This window comes from Temnothorax longispinosus, chromosome 3, assembly GCF_030848805.1.
Source record: "Temnothorax longispinosus isolate EJ_2023e chromosome 3, Tlon_JGU_v1, whole genome shotgun sequence".
NCBI classification, from domain to species: domain Eukaryota; kingdom Metazoa; phylum Arthropoda; class Insecta; order Hymenoptera; family Formicidae; genus Temnothorax; species Temnothorax longispinosus.
The window spans coordinates 23,539,651-23,558,988 of NC_092360.1; the positions used below are offsets into that span (position 1 = coordinate 23,539,651).

The 19,338-nt window shown below is 35.3% G+C and overlaps 1 protein-coding gene across 7 annotated transcripts in view; it reads left to right on the plus strand.

The window, feature by feature from the left end:
- LOC139810542 (CUGBP Elav-like family member 1-A) overlaps window positions 1-19,338 on the plus strand; it is a 497,386-nt gene that overhangs the window by 282,335 nt on the left and 195,713 nt on the right. The window contains exons 1-2 of one of the 7 annotated variants that reach the window (XM_071774195.1): window positions 8,160-8,343; window positions 9,489-9,664. The exons of the other annotated variants lie outside the window; for them this stretch is intronic. Of the exons in view, the coding sequence (XP_071630296.1) occupies window positions 9,522-9,664 (143 nt within the window). The 5' untranslated portion in view covers window positions 8,160-8,343; window positions 9,489-9,521. Of the gene's footprint in view, window positions 1-8,159; window positions 8,344-9,488; window positions 9,665-19,338 lie in introns of those variants that run through there. 7 annotated transcript variants of the gene reach the window in all.

The following is a 19,338-nucleotide window of genomic DNA, read 5'->3' on the forward strand; positions in this document are numbered from 1 at the left end:
TATACCGTAGCCATTAAGACTTATCCGCACAAATAAGTATGACTTTACGCCGCGCCGGGAATAAATTACACGATTTATCTCGTTCGGCTTATTACGCGCGAAACAAGTTACGATGACCGCAAAATATCGTGCTACAAAAAAACAAATTTTACATCCGACCCGCGAGATTTTATTTATACGTGAGCTTCTTCCCAATTCGCAAATTACACGGTAGAAAAGGAAGCAATGAAATATTTGGCATTAAGAAACAAATTATTCTCTTACAGAAAAGGATTATAATTTTTCTACAGTTGTCTCAGGTCTTTTAGTTGCAATAACTCTTCTCAACTATTTTTGAATTAATATAGATTGATAAAGGAAATATGTTATTTTCTTTTGCTAAATATGACTAATTGTAAGAAACAAAATATATTATTTAACAATTTTGAAAAATGTATACACTACGTCTCTAGTACAATTTCGTATCAATAATAAAAATTGGTAATTATTTACATTAACGGACACAGTGCTGATCAGCTCGATTTACCGTCGCTCATTATTGTTTATATCCGTTAATGCAAATAATTACCTAAAAATTATTCAAGAAGCGTTATACCATTTTTGCGAGATATGCTCATGTATCATTAATGATACGTTTCAAACCTGCATTTTACAAATTAAATATATTTATTTACTTTAAATTTGTATTCCTTATTACGTTGTTTATTTTATTGATAAATATATTAATATAAATTATGCAACTTTGCGAGAAATCACTAATGATTCCCAATCATTGCGAAAACGATCGTAACAATATATTTCCAAAGTGCTTCGGAAAATGGCGTGATACCGCCATATTTTGCGAGCCCAATCGATACCATATTACTGCCTTTAGCAGCGCGGCTGCCGTCTTCAAGTTAAACATCTCCGTCGGGCGGGAAGTTTCCGCGCTTCGGCAGATAAAATCCTTTAAGAGATGTAGAAAAAGGTCGACGCAAACGAAGAGAGCGAGGCTATGAGAGGATTTCACTTGAAGAAGAGAGTAGTGAGCGAGCGAAAACATTTGAATAGAAGCGTCCTGGATACTCGTTCCCTCGTACTTCCCGGTATCAACGAAGAGAGTGGCCGGATCCCCTGCCGTCTAGTGGTGGGAAAAGGAGGGGGAATTAAAGAGAACGGGGAAGGGAGGAGAGATATTGAAACTTTAATTGCGTGTACTTCGGACCCCTACCTGATCGATCCCATCGTATCGGCAATCGGACGTTTATGATCGCGATCCAAACCGGCCGAGGGGAGTCTTTAATCGATAAGATCTGACACCAAAGAAACGCGCGGGGATAGCTGAAAGAGACTGTAGACAACCCGAAGCGTTCGATCGAATTCAATGAAGAGCGAAGAGACGGACGGAGCGCAGGGGCGGGGGGAATCGCGGTGGTGTCCGGACGGGTTTGGAGCGGAATAGAAAGAACGGGAGTCAGAATTATGCAGATACCGGATATCCGATATAAGTAGTCGGGTATTCTTCTCCGGGCCGGTCCTTTAGCCAATAGACATCTGGGATTTCCTGAATTGAATGTAAATTACCTTTTGCTCCGTTCGCGAAACGGATCTATCGTTAAGCTCCTGCAAATAAGGGGGCACCCGCCGTCCTCTATCGCTTCCTCAGTTCCTCCTCCTGCTCCCCGTAGTCTTCCCTTTCATTTTTTTTTCTTCGGAGCAGTAAGAACGCGAATTGCTCGTCGGCGAAGTAAGGAAGGCAGCGGCCGCGTCGACAAAGAGAAAGAGATGGCGGGAAAGACCTACTTGGCGAGAGCAGAAAAACGGAGGAAAATCCCCGACCTCTGCGCCAGCAGTTTCCTTCGTCACGTCGAACGTGCCGACGACCTGCCGGCGCGGCGCGGCGGGTAGATGGGCGGCGGGTGGCGTACATTAATTTTCCTACGTTGCGGCAGCAGTGGAATCGAATTTGCGCGGCATTGTCCGGTAATCGGATTTACTTAATGCACGAAACGACGCGTGATTAAACGGCCGCGCGTGATACCCGCGGAGCTGCGGCGTAATGACCTGATCGTGCCTAATTGCAAGCGCAACAAGATGCGAAAATATTTTGGTACACTTGTGTATAATAAATGAAAGCTTCCATAGCTAGGGAGATAAAATGATATGGAATGCGCTTTAAGCAAAGCTGGTTTATTCCGATTTCCTTTAAGCTCTTTTGTTCATATTATAATCTCATCCTTACTGCATTTTAGATAGAGCTTTCAAGAATTTGTATTTAATTAGTAAAACAGAGATGTGACTAATTAAAAAAATTTTTAAGAGTTATTAAAAAAATGTCAGGGTTTAATTAAATTTTTATTTTACAGAAATTGGTTCCGGAATTAATCTCCAAATTCTTCCATACAATTTTTATGCTTCGTTTTATCGACGAATCAAAAATCCGAGAAACATTCTAGCGTTACATTGTTTGCGTCGTAGCCGATCGTTCACGAGTAACGTACGCAAATCGATCGATCATCGTTGCCGAGAAGAGCAGTCTCGCGCACGCCGCGCGTTTATGCAACGAGCAAATTAATTGGTCTACCCCCCGCCGACCGCTATCACTCGCATTTACATAAGCGCGCGCGCTCGAGTTCGCGCGCGCTCGCGTTTTCTGCGTCAATTTCGTTATTACTTGAGTGCCCGGCACCCGGCACGGTTCGGCCAACCTCCGCAATTTCACACCAACCTTCGGGCCGAGCCGAGCCGAGCCGCCCTATCGAAAAGACCGGACCGCTTCAGACGAGGCGTTAGTAATGTGTGCGAGCGCGATGAAATGCAAACAGGCGCAATATTATTCATTGTTCGCCCCGGCTTTACATGTACCGGGCTTTGCCGGTGCACGGCAGGCTCGGAATGACGCCAGGGACGGATTCTATTTGCTTTACGACTGAAAAACGTCCACGTCGTAATTAATCAAATGCATTTGCTCGGCGCGTATCTGGTTCTTTTTTCACATTTATACCCCGCGCGAAATATCCGCGTTCCACTGCCCGCTTGTGCAAACATCAAGTCCTGGATCACTCGCACTCGCTTTCAGTCGATGCTACGTATTTGCAACATTTACGAAAGGGTATATTGTGTACAGTTTTACAATGTTCCTCGCCAGGTATATTGACATTTGCCTTCGCGTGTCATACGCATAACGAAACATTGCGCACGTGTTTCAAGAAGTATTAAAATATCAATTCTTTATGGTATATTGTGATTTTAATATATTTCTAAATATCATATTATTTTCCCTACCTCTTAGACTTTCTAAAATTTTTATCGTGACAAAATGAAAATTTGCGATACGATTGTGTAAACTGCATTGAAATATTGATCAAATGATTAAAGCAAAGTAATAATTTAGATATAGAATATACGTAACATATAAATTATTATCGGACATTCAACCAAATTTAGTGTTAATAATAAATAGTGTTAATAGTAATAAACATGGACAAACAACATAATAATAAAAAAATTCATGAAATGAAACATGTAAAAGTGTGCAAAATATCGAATTCAGAAGCTTCGCTATCCCGCTTGAAGCCCTGTTAAATTATTTGCTAACTCTGTCATAATTACGAAACAGCTCACCGCAGTTCTATAATAAGCTTAAATTTGCGTGTTACCGCGTTCGAAATGACGAACCACGTCTGGTTTTACTATTCTATCGATCGGCGAAATTTATCGAAATGTGTCTGGTTCCTTCACATTGCTTTTCGTTCGCTTTACGTTTCGCAATGATGCACGATAGCGAAATGTCGATAGTCCTAGATGCTTCCTAGAAGCCCTTAAATATTAAAACAACGATCGAATGCCATCGATACTCAAGGACCCATTGCATTATTCCAAAAGCAACAATTGAATCGTGCTGTATAATTACGTAAACGTCCACCATAGTCGAATGTGAAGTCCAAGTTCGCGTGCGTCACCACGTCCGAAATGATTACTATTCTATGATTTCATTCATTATACAATAAATCATTGCCTCTATGTTCTGGGGGAATGCGCGTTGCATACGACAGCGCATAAGCACAATAAATAATTAGCTAGCGAATTTGCTGAAAATTTACGGTCTATCTAACTTTGTTGCGGTTTCCGGCGCATGCGAACGGCGAGTAGAAACACAACATCAATCAAAAAGACGCGACCGAGTTATTCACATTCTTCATGTATCTTTTTCAGTGCATAAAATTTCACTTTTAAACAAGTGTACTAATACACACATCACATCACGCACCTGTGCAAATTGTAGGATCATTGTAAATCATATTCACGAGAAGTATAGTTTCCTGGTTTACATTTTATGATTACATGTCCTATTTTCTTTCTTTATAAAAATTATTTATTTTTTAAGCAGAATAAATGTTTCATTTATTATTCCTTGAATACCTATATCTTTAACTTTTCTGACAAAAAATAACAATACAGAAAAATAATGAATTGATAAACGACTCAATCTCATCGCAGTTTAAAATAAAAAATTACATGATATTATAATACTTTGAAAAAAAAAATTGTTTTACTTCTTTGATAATTATTTCACTAACAATTCTTTGTTTCTCTCTGGATTATAACTTCCATTACTTGCAATACGGAAAGAAAATTCTATTCGCTAGTAGCACTAAACGGAGTTGGCACAACCCAATGTTAATGGATCGCGTTTTTCTTTTTCTAATAAAAGCGTATCGCGTCTGCGAAACTTTTTCTCGAGCCAATTTTACGTTCGCCCTTTGGCGACGTAGGTTCCTTTGTAACAAGTTGACTCGCGACAAGCGCGACGGTGGACAGGAAAATAGTCGACCGAGCGAAAAAAACGCGAGAGCGAGAAAAGTGGTGAAGGAAGTGAGGTGCTCGCTACCCAAAGCTACAATTCTAAATTAGCTTGGCTAGGGCAGCTTGTGTACAGCCGAGGGATTCTCGATAAACTTGCGTTTAAAAAGGCGGATTTTCGTCACTGCATATGCAGCATCCTGTTATACTGCAACCGGTACGTGCATGGCTTATTACGTATTCTTTTTAATTTTTGAATTGTTCCTCATCAATAGTTTTTTCTCATTGTCATCAATGAGAACTTTGCCGATCAAAAGTAGAGAAATGTAATGTTAAATATTTAAATACGATCAATACATTTTAATGTTCTCTTCCGTGGTGTTATATTTTATTAAATATAATAGAACTGTAATATTATATCATATTATGGAATCAGTTACTTAAAACATTAAATGGAATTGTTAGATTATCAAAATTCAATAAAACGTAAAACGTAAAATCTAAAAAGTCTATTTTGATATATTGTTTGATAAATATTATTTAACGAGTAATTAACACCCAAATATCACTGATATAATATTTAAATAAGAGATAAAATTGCCCCCAATTATCAATAATTTGTTTAATTGGATATTAATATTAATTGATTTGATTGTTCCTATGGCTGGTTTAATTACAAAAGCAATTTTAATGAGGAGGGATTCTTTTATGTCACGTTATGTCGTTTTATTTTCAAGTAATCTAATTAAAGAAACTGCTACAGTCCGCCCGGTGGAAAACCGAGTTTGAGGCGGGCATACGTCCACTCCAAACATGACGTCTCATTTTATGTAATGAAAACGCCCTATCCTTATTCCGCTTTCAAGCACTGTCGCGGCAACTTTCCCGAAGAAGAAGTTAAGAAGTCAAGTGCGCCACGTAATACCTAAAAACTGAAGCGATGCAAGGAGGATGTCGTACTACGTACGTCGAGACCCAGTTCGCCCATGAAGCGGAGAGCTGTACGTCAGTTAAGAAAAAAAAATGAAAAGAAGACTGCGCGTACTTTGGTCGCCTGTGGTTCTGCCCTCTTGCTCTTTAAACCCTCGAAGTTTATTCCCGCACCGTTGCATGTTGAAGTACCGAACTGCGGAAATTACTCGTAGCAAGATGAGGAGGCACAAGTTACGCGAGGTGGATGGTGTCAATATGTTTTGGCTATTCACGCGAGAATATTAATTATACCTTTTAAATATCCCTTAGCAATTTATTATATTATATTAATTAATCTCTTTCCGTGTATCTTTCTTGCAGAACGATTTTTTTTATGTAAATAACTCCCATTGTCGATTGAATATATAATCTACATTATTTCAAATATCTTAAAATACGTCTTGTGTAATGTATACGCCGTGGAAAAATTTACATGCACCTTTTATGCAGATTATAGTACATTGTTGCCCTTTGCCTTTTTCATAGCTCGTGAATTAAATTCCTTCGTTCTTTTCTTCTTTACTTTATTTGAATTCTCGCATTTTTCCCTGCTTCTTTTAGATACGGTACGTAAGTAAACGCGCTCCTTTCTAGCATAATTTGAAGTCAATACGTAATTTTTTACGATTGAATTTTCTATCTTCGATATTAGAACGTCATAAAATATTATACCCGAGAATGGCAATAACAAAACTGTCAAAGATACAAAAAATTGTAATTTCAATGTTGGTCAACATCGTGATAAATATCTTTCGGTCTGAGATCAAAAGTACTTCTTGACAGAGATGGAATAAAGTATTGAAGAAATATATGCCTATGGCGTCAAAGCCGAAACTATATTCGGAATGAAATATGACGCAGACGGTCGACAGTGCCGGTGGAGAGAGATTATGTGTCCGTAGAAAAACTGACTCTCCTCCACCGGTAAATAAGATCCTCCGCGTTCTGCCACTTGCTCTTCAGTCCTTGAATCCAATCCCCGGACCCTCCTTTCGCGCTTCCATCTCCTCCAAGGAACGAGCCGGAGAGACGTTGCTTACTTCGCGAAGGTGGAAAGCGCTTTTTTTGTGCCTCTTAAGCTCGGGCTACACTTTTCTCGCCTCGGTGCTCCGAACGGAATATCAGTTTACGCGCGAAACCTTCTCAACGCTTCTTCTTCTTCTCCCTGCAGCTTCCACCTTTGTAGTAGAATATGGCCGCCCACTCGTGCCGATCTTTTAAAGATTCTTCCACCATGTTCGTGCAACGCGAGGGCATATCCGATATCGTTGCCAATAAAAACTGCGAGTGTTTCAGTTTCATTTTTGCGCGCTCTTTGCTAAATTATGCGTAAGAGGGGAGGCGCCTACGATAGTTCGATACAATAAAAGTATCGATATTTTGCTCTCAATATTAATTATTTCTAAGTTCTTTATTAAAATAACGACAAATATTGTCATTCTTATATAGATTTGAATTATTCATTTTGATATTCTGTCAATTATTTCGATCAAAGTCATGCGGCACATGGTCATGCAATAATGTTTCCAATGTTATATGTATTATAAAGAAAATTTGTGAACTTTATTAATTAATAAATTACGTACTACGAGAGAAATTTTTATATCAATCTGACGAAATACAAAAAATATACTTTTTACGGCCATTCTAAATTTGTACTGTAATCTGTACTTTAATACTGCAAATTTTATTATGGTTTTATACTATTTTTATTGTTCTCAATTTAACTTATATCTGCGTGTAAAATACTTAATAAAAAGAAGATATTTCTTAAATTTCACAAGTATTACTGGTAATGTATAATAAAACATACATAAATCGCATAAATATTATAAATTCACTAATTAATTGAAAGATATTCACAAAGATTTAAAATCTTACACGTACTGTAGCATTAAGTATGAATTTATAATTTATAATTTACGAAAATCTTTGTATAAAAATGTAATGCTCTTCAACAATTACCAATTTTTTTCTGTTTTGAATACGAATTTTATTTAGAGTTAAATTGTCTAGTCTTCAATTTATACAATGATATTATAAGAAAATTATATTATTTATAGCAAAGTACGTAAAAGTAATATAATCTATAGTAAGATAGTAAGATTATAAAAATAGATAATTAAAAATCAAATACAAGTCCTCGGATATGAAATCCTATAACGTTTCCAAATCGTATGTTTAATTTTTCCGCGATACTTTACTTATCGACACAACAGAAGCAAAGATTTGGACATCCTATGTAATATTGGAGAGTTATTTACGACAACGATGAATTTCTTCCCAAGAACGCTCGAGACATTTTCGTTTATGTTTACGTACACGATCTACCTGGCAATAGATAACAATATCGAGCCACGACCTTAGTTTGCGGACATATCCAAACCAGTCCGCAGTTGAACTCGTGCTGCGGGCCGGTACGCAGACTTTTCAAGCAACTTGTGCCTCAGTCCTCGTCACGTCCTTTGTACATCGTCATCGATTTCTCAAGCATCGTTCGATAGTCTCAAGTTCCATTTCCGAAGTTTGGCTAACTCCGAGTGTTTGTGTGTGCTGGACGATTTAGACCGTATAGGAGTATTCTCTTTGGTAAGTAGGCGAAAAAGCGAACTTTCATATTCGAGAACGTTCGGGTGATTAGAATTTTCTTAAAGCGAATCCCTTGCACGTTTAGTATTAATTCTTAATACCTTTTATTATATACTGAAAAAAAATGTTCTGCATTTTAGTAAATTAGTTTGCATACAACTGTGACCCTATTTATTAAAATAAAGAAAATTTTCCTTTTTATTAGTATATATTTTTCTCAGTAAATACACACATGTACACTAATAAAAAGGAAAATTTTCTTAATTCTAGTAAATGAAGTCACAGTTGTATGCAAACTAATATTTACTAAAATGCAGAACATTTTTTCTCAGTGTGTATTATGTAATTATGTATTATGATAAAAAATTTGACCGTTTAGAGATAAAATATTATTTCCACACAAAATTGCGTCTTTTTGAAACATAATATATTGCATCTAATATCTAAAAGTAATATTACGCTCAGTCTATAATGCGTATATAATTAAATTATTATAAAAATTATTTATTATGGAAAATATTTCTTGTTACGTATATAGTTATATAATATTACAAACTGAATTCTTTTTAATTGAAATATTTTGTTCCTAAAAAGTTATTAGCAATGACTTGCAAAATGAATTAACTTTAGACAATTTCAATTTTTAGTTTTAACTTTAAATCTCTTAAAATATTATCATGATTACATTAAATCTGTTTCATATTAATCTTTCAACGGACTCTTCTTATCTCTTATATTATTTTAATCGATTTTATTTAACATATTATGCCGTTAATCAAGGGAGAAAGAAATTTGTGCAATATGATTGAGCCGTTTGAAGCCGATTGAACCTATATTAATATTCGAATAACGAAGTTCTCTGTTAATAGTATTAATACAGCGTATTGTTTTAATTATTGATCGTGCAAGGGTCCTTTGCGTCGGACCGTGATCTCCGTCGATATCGCGTCGAGTGCGTTCATTCAAGTTAATTAAACGTAACAGGACACTCTTCGTCTCCGATGAGGTTCACCAGTTAATAAAATTTGAATTTCAAATTCCGTCGTCGCGAGTTGCCGGCGAAACGAGCAGCGTTGAACGGCAGCGGTTATCGGTGCCGCTCACATAAAATGTTTGGAGATTTTTTTTTGTTATATCGATTGCAGCACACATTGTCTAATTCGGAGAAGGAACGATCAATGTTCGAGCCTTGTTATCAAATGTGGAGCGCAATATTGAATGCAACAGACTCGGAAATTATGCTCGATTATAAGTTGTTTGCTAGTGGAATAATGCAGTTGGATCAGAACAACAACAATAGCAACGTGCAGCATCCAGATTGGTAAGAGAGATCACTTATATTTTCATATATACGGCAGGATAATGACAGAAATATATATATGTATAATGGATGTATTGATAAGAAGATGCTATGCGCTTCGATCTTTATTTGATTCAACTAATTTTATCGAATTTTAATTAACATTGGCTGCAATCTTGTGAAGAGATTATTGCTTCATATATGTATATATTTGCACATCAAATTGTTATTGAATTCTACAATTTTAATTGAAAAAAATCAAAGCAGTATTGTGAAACATATAGATCGATAAATAAAAAACTTATTATTTTGTGTCCTTCACGTATTGATTTTTATTTTATGATTGGGTCTTGATATTCCAATTTTTATTTATTTTAATTTCAATTCAAACTACACGTTTCTCCTAACGAAAATGATTTAGTACAATAGCTTGTATAATTTTCATTACTCTTGCCATTGTTTAATTAAAATGTAGCCTTAGTTGAATTTAATAATTGAAACAAACAATTGTTCCAAAACAATCAGCTTCGCGTAGGAGACAGAGAGATATAGAGTTGTTTATTTTTTCTAGAAAAAAACGATACATTGACAAAAAATGGTGCTGATAGAACCGTCTTATTTATAACGTTTAAAAATTGTCTTGTGTGCATGATAGGTCTTTTGAATTATTCTTATAAAATTATTACTTCTTGAAAATTAATCTTTAACTGCTTAAATAAATACATGAATAATGAGAAACAATGATTAATTTAAAATACAAGTAATTAAAAATTAATGTAATGGTTTTAATTAATGTATTTCAAAATTTCTTCGATAGAGGATATATTTTTTCTTTTATAAAGTATATTTTATCAGAAAGTAACTATGGGATAAAAGACTTAATGCAAAACTGCATCAATAAACGAGATAATTAATAATTAATAACGAAGACAGTCTCGCTTAAGTTTCTTGCTCTTACTGAGTTCGTTTGAGAGAATCGATTATAAAGGCAACTTTCGCGCTCAGCTTTTTTTCCTTGCGCTCAGCTCTTTTTAATTGGTTGCCCGCCTAGCATCGTGGCCCTTTAGCCAATTAGTACATTACAAAAAATGCTATGGTATCTTTTCGTCGAAATTTTTTCAATGCAAATTTTTAATCGACTTGCTTTTCGCATTTGCATATATATTGTGGGTATTTGCGTAATATTGGAACAAAAATGTTCCCTGTGTTTATGTATATGTATTTTTTATCATTTCTCTTTTATATATTTGTTATTAATTAAATAAAAATACAATAAAAACAAACGCTTTTGTGTTTTAGATTAAAAGCGTTTCCATTTTTTACTTTGTTTCATTTTGATAAAAAATCTTTGACTTTTATTTTACATCCAATGTAAACGAAACACCTTATCGAAAACAATGCGAATAAAACTGACAACAGTTTAATTATTTATTTTATAGAAATTTAATAGATTTTTTAAATTAATTATTTAATTAATGCTTTAAATACAGCATTTTATTCGTGACATATAATTTAAACCTATTATAAGGATATTATTTACTAAAAGCGGGATTGGTTTTGAAATATGTTTATTTAATTCTTAATGTGCTTCAGATTTTATAGATATTGTATATATTCTCCTATATCCGTTTTCATATGTGTCATTATTAAACTGTCAATACTATGACAGATATTTTGGTGATGGAATAGATCTTCCTTTGAAGAAATATGCGAGTAAGAAATATGCGTGTAACGTCGGTTGTCGTTAAGTGTTCCGTCCTTTTTTTGTGAACACTTCTGGTGAAGGAGAAGTCGTGAGCAAGAGTCGTTAAGGAGTTTCGCACCATCAAGTTTTGGTCGACTTTTGTTGTCTCTCTCTATTCCGTCATTCTGTTCTCGTCTCTTTTCTTCTCTAAAGCTCGCTTACATTAACGAATTTGCGACAGTAGCAGACATTAACTTGCAAGGCTGCAGGCACCTATCAGTTTGATTATTTTTCAGTCAAAACTACGAAATGTTGTTTAAAAGACAATAAAAGAGAGTAGAAATGGGACAGAGTAAAATATAGAGATAAAAGAGAGTAGAAATGAGATAGAAAAATATAGAGAGCACCAAAATAGAAATGTGACAAAGAATTTTTTTTTGTAAATTATTAATAACCGTGACCGCAAAGTTTTTTTCTTGGATGTAACAACTATCTAAATTGAGAAAGTGTTGATCACACACACATATTCACATTTTGATTTTTTTTTTATTACATTTATTAGTATCTTATTAATTCAAATTTCAACTATGATAATGACTATTAAAGATTGCTTTCAAATTTTTACTCTTTGCTTACATTATCTGTTACAATTTTTTAATATTCTTTAATTTTCGTTATTTTTTTAAAGATTTAACTAAAATTTGCTAAACAAAGATTACTCGAAAATTGACCGAAACTGAAATTGAAATGAAATTTGACCGAAATTGAATTGAAATTAACTGAAGGAAATTGCGTTGTATGGCCTACGATATGTCTTGTATAGCTGTTGATTATCAGTGTTGAGTATCTATATGTAATTCAGGACTCTAATATTCGATAATTATCTGGTATCCGGATATGCCATTATTATACATATGGTGTCGCAAGATTTTATTTCCCATTAGTTAGCCCGGAGCGCCGACAATGCTTCTGCTTCAGACATAAGCGTTCGCGCATTTAATCGGTTAATTATCAAGAACGCGTGGTTCTCCCCCCTCTCCCTCCCCTCTTTCGCTCTTATGCCACGTTAACGAAGTTGTCGTCACCGCGATGAACTCGAGGGCAGACCCACAATATCAGTTTGGTTATCTCCTGTTTAACGCCATTGTGTCGCGGCGGGTAAAGGGTGATAACGAATCAGCGCCTATATGCCGGTGAGAACGTGAGGGTAGTGAAGTCGGTGGAGGATCGTTCCGGGGACAGTGGGATCGGAATAGAGAGGGGAAAAACGGGACAATAGTGCTTGGGGCACTGTGAAGATCCAGTAATTGAATTACACTCCGATAACCGCTTATCGCGAGCGTTCTCCCCCCCCCCCCTCCCGCGAGTTTGCAGGGGCAAAATAACTTTCGCTTATTGCGCGGCTCGATCGCCCATCCATTTCTGGCAGAGCTGTATCGACGAAATTTGCAATGTTGCATTTTCTTCGAAAATATCAATGAAGTAAAATTGTAACTAAATCTGTAGAAAGCTTTTGTTTATACGTGCAAAATACGAAATAACGATGTAAATTAATATTCTAAGCTCGGCGATAAACTCATAACGTAATGAATTTAAAAGCCATTTAATTACTAGTTAAAAAAAATGATATGACGACTGTTAATAAATTCAATCTTTTAAAATTATGTAAAGTTAAAAGTTTAAGATATTAATAAAAATTTCAAGAATCTTATAGTATACTCTTTTTTCTTATGGTATTAATATTATCGTATTAAAAAATAAACTGTTATTTTAATCTGTAAAATAAATAATGACTTAATAATGAAATAAATTTTTAAAGCAATGGCGATATGAGAGAAATCCATGACTTCCTTTCCGGTTTTCTTCTCCCCTTTTCTATTCTCCTTTTTTCTTCATCGGGCCGAACCACTGGGTGGATGGCTCGCAAAATAATTAGTTCGCTTACGAATCCCTTCGGTATATTGGCAGACAGAGGGAGGAAATTAAATTCGTGCCCCTCGTATAATCCATGCTCGTGCCGGATCGACTCGTTCCTTTGATTCCTTTGATTCGGTCGCTCTTCCACGATTAATTATCGGCGATAAACGCACCGTCGTGTACTATAACCGTACGGTGTCTTTTGCAACATATGACCGCGTCCTCGCGCACGGAATGTCTAATGAAGCTTTTTGCATCGCTATCTTCCATTCCGATGATGAAATCGTAGAAAGGAATTGCGAAATGGAATTATCAAAAGCTTATGGTTCTGTAGATAATGAAAATCCGCTATTCAGTCCATGAGTAATTTTCCGATAACGTGCATTTTCCGTTACTTCTTTGTAATTCTTCGTATAATAATTTAAAGTGGTTTATCTAATATGTTATAAAAAATTTATAAACGTAAATGAGATGTAATGTGTAAAATTTGCATTACGTTCATAATAAATTGCGAATAATTACATATTTTATATTAACGCTGATTAAAAAAATTATATATTATTATTAGTAATTGTATAAAATTATGTAATAATATTAAATAAGTACATGTATGCAAAAAATAAGTGTGGCCTGCAAGAGTGAATATTAAAAAAATAAGAGGACAAATAATGTTCTGAACAAACATTCGAACAATCAGTTTCATATTTGTTTAAATACACTGTATATAAAATTATGTCTCTTTTAATTTTATAAAAACGTGTCATTTAAATATCTGATGCAATTAAGCAACAGCCGGAAGGAACAGAAGAGCAACGTGAGGATATGAATGTCCGACTAATCCCGTGCGGATGAAGCCGGTGGTTATATCCGTCGACTTCAGCCTTCGACGATAATGCGACGCTTAAATTATCGCCGAGTTATATACTCAGCAAGGAACATTTTGCAACCAACCAAGCTCGAAACACTAACCGCGTGGCAAATTCACCCTAAGCGTCGCGCATACATTTGGGGTAGTCCGGGGGACCGAGAGGGGTTAGCGAAACGGCTGATTCAGGAATAATTTCCAGCTATCTCGAATGAGCACGCCAGCAATGGCGTTCCTTAATTCAAGACATTTTTTTGTTTTGTTTGATTGCGCGCGGTGTATCAATTACGGGATAATTACTTTAAAGCGTATCTAACACTAATTGGATGTCCACGCGTTGCGAAAGTATTCAAGCTACCGCTGAAATTGATTCTATGTGCTCGCATTACGGAATCGGAACTATTAACATCTCGATAGAATGAAAAAACAGGAAAAAATTGAGCAACAAATATCCTGCTTTAAAAAAAGCAATAAGAGATTTGTTGCCAGAAATTATAATACAATCTATAACTACATAATACATTTAATAAATTGTATATAGGTATATCTATATATCGCATTTATTAATTACTTTTTGACGACGGCATCTTTAAAAAATATGAAATATTTTTGTTATAAAAAGCTTAGATGTATTATTTAATATTGATGAACAAAAATAATGTAATATTCTTTTTAATCCAATTTAGCGCCGGAAAAAGTAACGTATTTTAAATTCAAAACATAAAAGCACGTTACAAAACATAAAAAAAATAATAAAATTATAAATTAGCAAAATACAAAATTATGTATTTTAATTTGACAATTTAGAAATTTTGCTTCTTTGATTTTTACAATATTCAAATAAATATTTAAAGCAATTTATTCCATATAGCGTAAAAAAAAGCTAATATTTTAATGCACATTTCTAAAATTATTCGCATAACGATGTCATAATCAGAGACATCGTAATCAGTTCTGCGCACGGAAACGAATTCTCGAATATGATCGCCAAACTTTCTTGCCGACGGGGATTAAGACGCTCTAAGATGCCTTAATGGCCATCAAAGTCCGTCGCGAGGAAGCGAACGACATCGTCATACCGAAGTACCGAGAGAACGACGAGCTCTCTTAATTAGGGAAACGGAAACGCGAGGAAGAGGTGTCTTACAGCGGTTAGATGAGACGGGAACAGCTCAAAGAGAATTCCCTACGTAAGCTGTCCCCGCCTTACGTCGCATTTATCTCTTTGGAACAGTCATCGAACTGTTTCTTAGTGGGTCACCACAGTTTATTATCAATTAGATGTGTGTGTGTGTGTGTGTGTGTGTGTGTGTGTATGTGTGTGGCGTGTGTATGTAAAAACTTATATATATAGGTCTTATTTCTTTATCATTTATATTTAGATATTATGTATATTGTAACAATCAGCTAATACTTCATTATTTACAGCTAATTTTAATACGCGGATTTTTTAATTCTATGTATTATACACATATTGCACAGAAATTTTCTTAACTTTTTTATATTTTATATATAAGAAGCAGATAATTTTTTAACATAAATGTAATACTTATTTCTACCAATGTTTTAACTATTCAAATTTTAATTTGTAAATTTTGAATTTTAGACAACACAGGTAATCGAAAATAGCTGCTCGCGTGTTTATTTTCTTAATATCCATTTCTCTGAAATACGCTAATAATTAGTAATAATAATAATAATAGTTATTTTTTACCGGGATTATAATTAGAAACATAATAAATAAATATTTGTCATTTATTTTGTAAAACGTTAAATATGTTGTGGTCGAGTTAATACCGGTGCTCGACATTCGGCACTCATTTTTTGTTGTGTATACAAGGTATCACGATATTATTTGCAAGACTCGAGGTCGCCAGGCATGTGTCGTTATTTTTCGGCATCTCGAGATGTGACCGCATCAATATTAGAAGGAAATGTGATATTTCCTATATAATAACGAGCCCGAGCGATTAATATCTAATTAATAATAAGAGTATCGAAGTGACTGTTTATCCGAACAGATATTTTGCGTAATTCATTCGTTTAAAGTAACAACAGAGATCGAGGAACGAAATGATAAATTATTCATTCATGATATTTACGGATAATAATTACTTCTCTAGTGATGCTTGGCTTTAAATATATCTTGCACCTCGTTTTAAATTCCTCATCAGTTTAAATGCAATTTACCTACCATTTTTTATTTTGTCAGTCGCGCTTCTTGTTATATCGATTGCAATTTTTTGAACCAATTTTTTTAAATTTTACTATTGTCTGTTATACAAATTAAGAAAAGAATTCTTTACTTATTATTATTTCTATTATTCTACTTATATTATTATTATTCTTGCTATTACTTTTGCATCTTAAGATTTAACTTATTTTATAAACGGAGCGGTACTTAAGCGGTACTTTGCCGTTAATTTCCGTATCCGTAATCCGTTCTACCGATTAATCCAATAAATTTCAAATTTCATTATTGCAAAAAATATCCTGTAGTCGTAAGCCCGAAGTTAGTCGATTTAATTAACTAAGAGTAGCGGAGTCGGCAACTGACCGTAGAGACAGATCGAACAGCGATGCGCAAATTCGAGCTCAACAGAAATTCTGCTCCAATTACTGATCGGTAATTGGACGCCGCTAGGCATATCACGTCTGCAAGTTACTTCCCTGCGATTATCGAATCTTCGACCGGCATGTGATCGGGTTGTGAATTGCATCATTATTTCTTTATGTATGAAATAAGAACTCATAATAGAAATTTTACTCTATCTTAATGAGTAAAATCGATAACACCTGAGTCAATAACGCTTGATAATAGCTTGATAATAGATTATTTGATAAGAATAATTAAAAAGGAACAATAACATGTCTATTAATATAAAAGATTACATTAGATTAATTCGTAATTTAAAACGCAGTTTGAAAATATAAAATAAGATCTTTAATTTGATAACTTATAAATAACATTGCGATAAGATACTCTTATCAATTAAATATTTAATTACTTCACATTATAAATTCTTTCTAACTTTGAATTTTGAACCGTATTTTCGTTCATTGTTATCATTGACTCAGCTATTACAATAAGATACCGCATTTTACTTTAAAGTTTAAACCACAATTGTCTCGTCCGAACTTCGCTTATTCTGCTTCAAAGGCGAAAAGGTAGCTCGTTAGGATATGTTAAATTGTACTACCACAAATAATAAGAAATTCATGTTTATTCATCAGCAACTTTGTCAAGCGAAGTAAACAACCGTTCGATACTCAAGTGTACCGCATAATGCACTCTTTCTGCCTGTCTCTTCGTTTAGATCTTTTTATTTTCTCCCTGTCTATCTTTTTCATCTTTTTGCTTCGCAATTAGATCACCGATGAGCTTCACACACAACTGTAGATTTTCCTTCTCGTCCCTGCGCAATTAACGGAACTTTTAAGGTAGATTATTTGCAAGCTTCTCAATTTGCGGGGTTGCGATTCGATGGAAGGGAGTAACGAACGTAGCGGGATAGGGGAGATAAGAGAGATGACTTATATACATCTCATAAAACCATCGACCGTGGCAAAATTATTTTGCGAGAAAATATTCCCTTTACATGCCCGACGTGGCGAGACGCGCGAAACGAATTAGACATATCCACGTGGCGTGGCGTCCGACGTGGGGCGCAACAGGGGTCGGGGCTACCAGACGAGCCGAGTATCTCTTCTCATTGGAGTGTTGTTTGCAAGAGCATACCACGTACGTGTCCTTCCAACCGCTCACAGAGCTTTTCCTTGTTTTTCGGTGTCAGAGCGGCTGCCACTCCCGAGAACGAAGGCATCGCGCTGGCATGTATGAGAAGGTTGAAGCGCTATATGACGCTAAAGCTTCCGCGGTGCAAGTGTAGCCCCCCGTATGTGCGAACGTAAATGTAGATACAACGAGTAATTGTACATATGTATAGGTGTGGGAGAAAGTTTCAGTGAAAATGTGGTAGAAGACGCGGGGAAACGTTATACACACGACTCGGAGATACTACTATAGAAACGTATAATCGTAGTGGTATATGTTCGTTGCAGACGTAAAGCGTAGATGTAAAGCTTATTTTCTCTAGTAGATATGGAGAAAACTTGAAGTATGAGATAGTATGTACAAGCCATGCCGGTATGACGTGAAGATATCGCTACAGATATGAATAGATAAATGCAAGATGCAAGTGTAGACGTAACGTACAAATGTATACATATACGTGGGATAGTAACTTCTGATATATACGTGATATTACATTTAAGTTTAAATGTAGATGTGAGAGAGTGTGTGTGTGTGTGTGTGCAGGTCGAGGCGAGAATGGACGTGGTCCACAAAGTAGAGGTCGAAAAACTTTTGTATGCAGCACTCGTATCAGAGGACACTACACGTGACTGGCCTAACTGCTCGAGGGTCTGAACCGTGTGCGATCATCTGTGTCGTGTTCCCGTCCGCCGCTAGGATGGTAAAATCGATAAGCGTTTTCGATTTTTGACGTTCCGCGAGCTCGCGGGTCAATGCTCTTCGTGATCCGCTCGGAAGATTAGTCTTTTCACGATATCCGCCTGAACTTATTCCATCAACATTCGCTCAAGTCGCCCTGATGGTAGTTTCCTAGTTTCGTCTCGACGTTTTTAAACTCGTAACTAGATGATCAAATTTCTCGCGTGTCGAGATGTACGGTTATATAATGATCGGCTTGGATCGTGTTATTCCGAGATTGCAAGCCCAAGTAATTAATCGATTTTAGAACATGCTAAAGTAGTATTTCATACGGTATGAAATCGTTATAACAAATATGTAAATTGATATAACACTAATTATATATATGTAAAAAGTAACAAAAATGCCAAGTTCTAAATTAGATTTCGGTCTCTCAAACATATTTGAAAAATTAGGTATCTCATAGACTGAAAGTATCACTAATTCATATTTTTATATCCTTTCATAGGTAATTGATTTTCTTTTGAACTATTTTGAATTATTTTGTTCATTAAATTATTGGTCTATTATTATTCTACGAATGTGATAAAATTAAACTCGGCTACATTTATTGAACGCAGGAAAAAGGGAGAAGAATGAACGATGAAAATACATTTGCCAGAATATACCTATATATATACACGGTAGAGGAATCGCGGAGCTTTAGTGTATCGCGTATAGCAGTCCGTACTATATTTTTCTTTATTAACACAAGACGCCTCTGTAAACTGAAAACA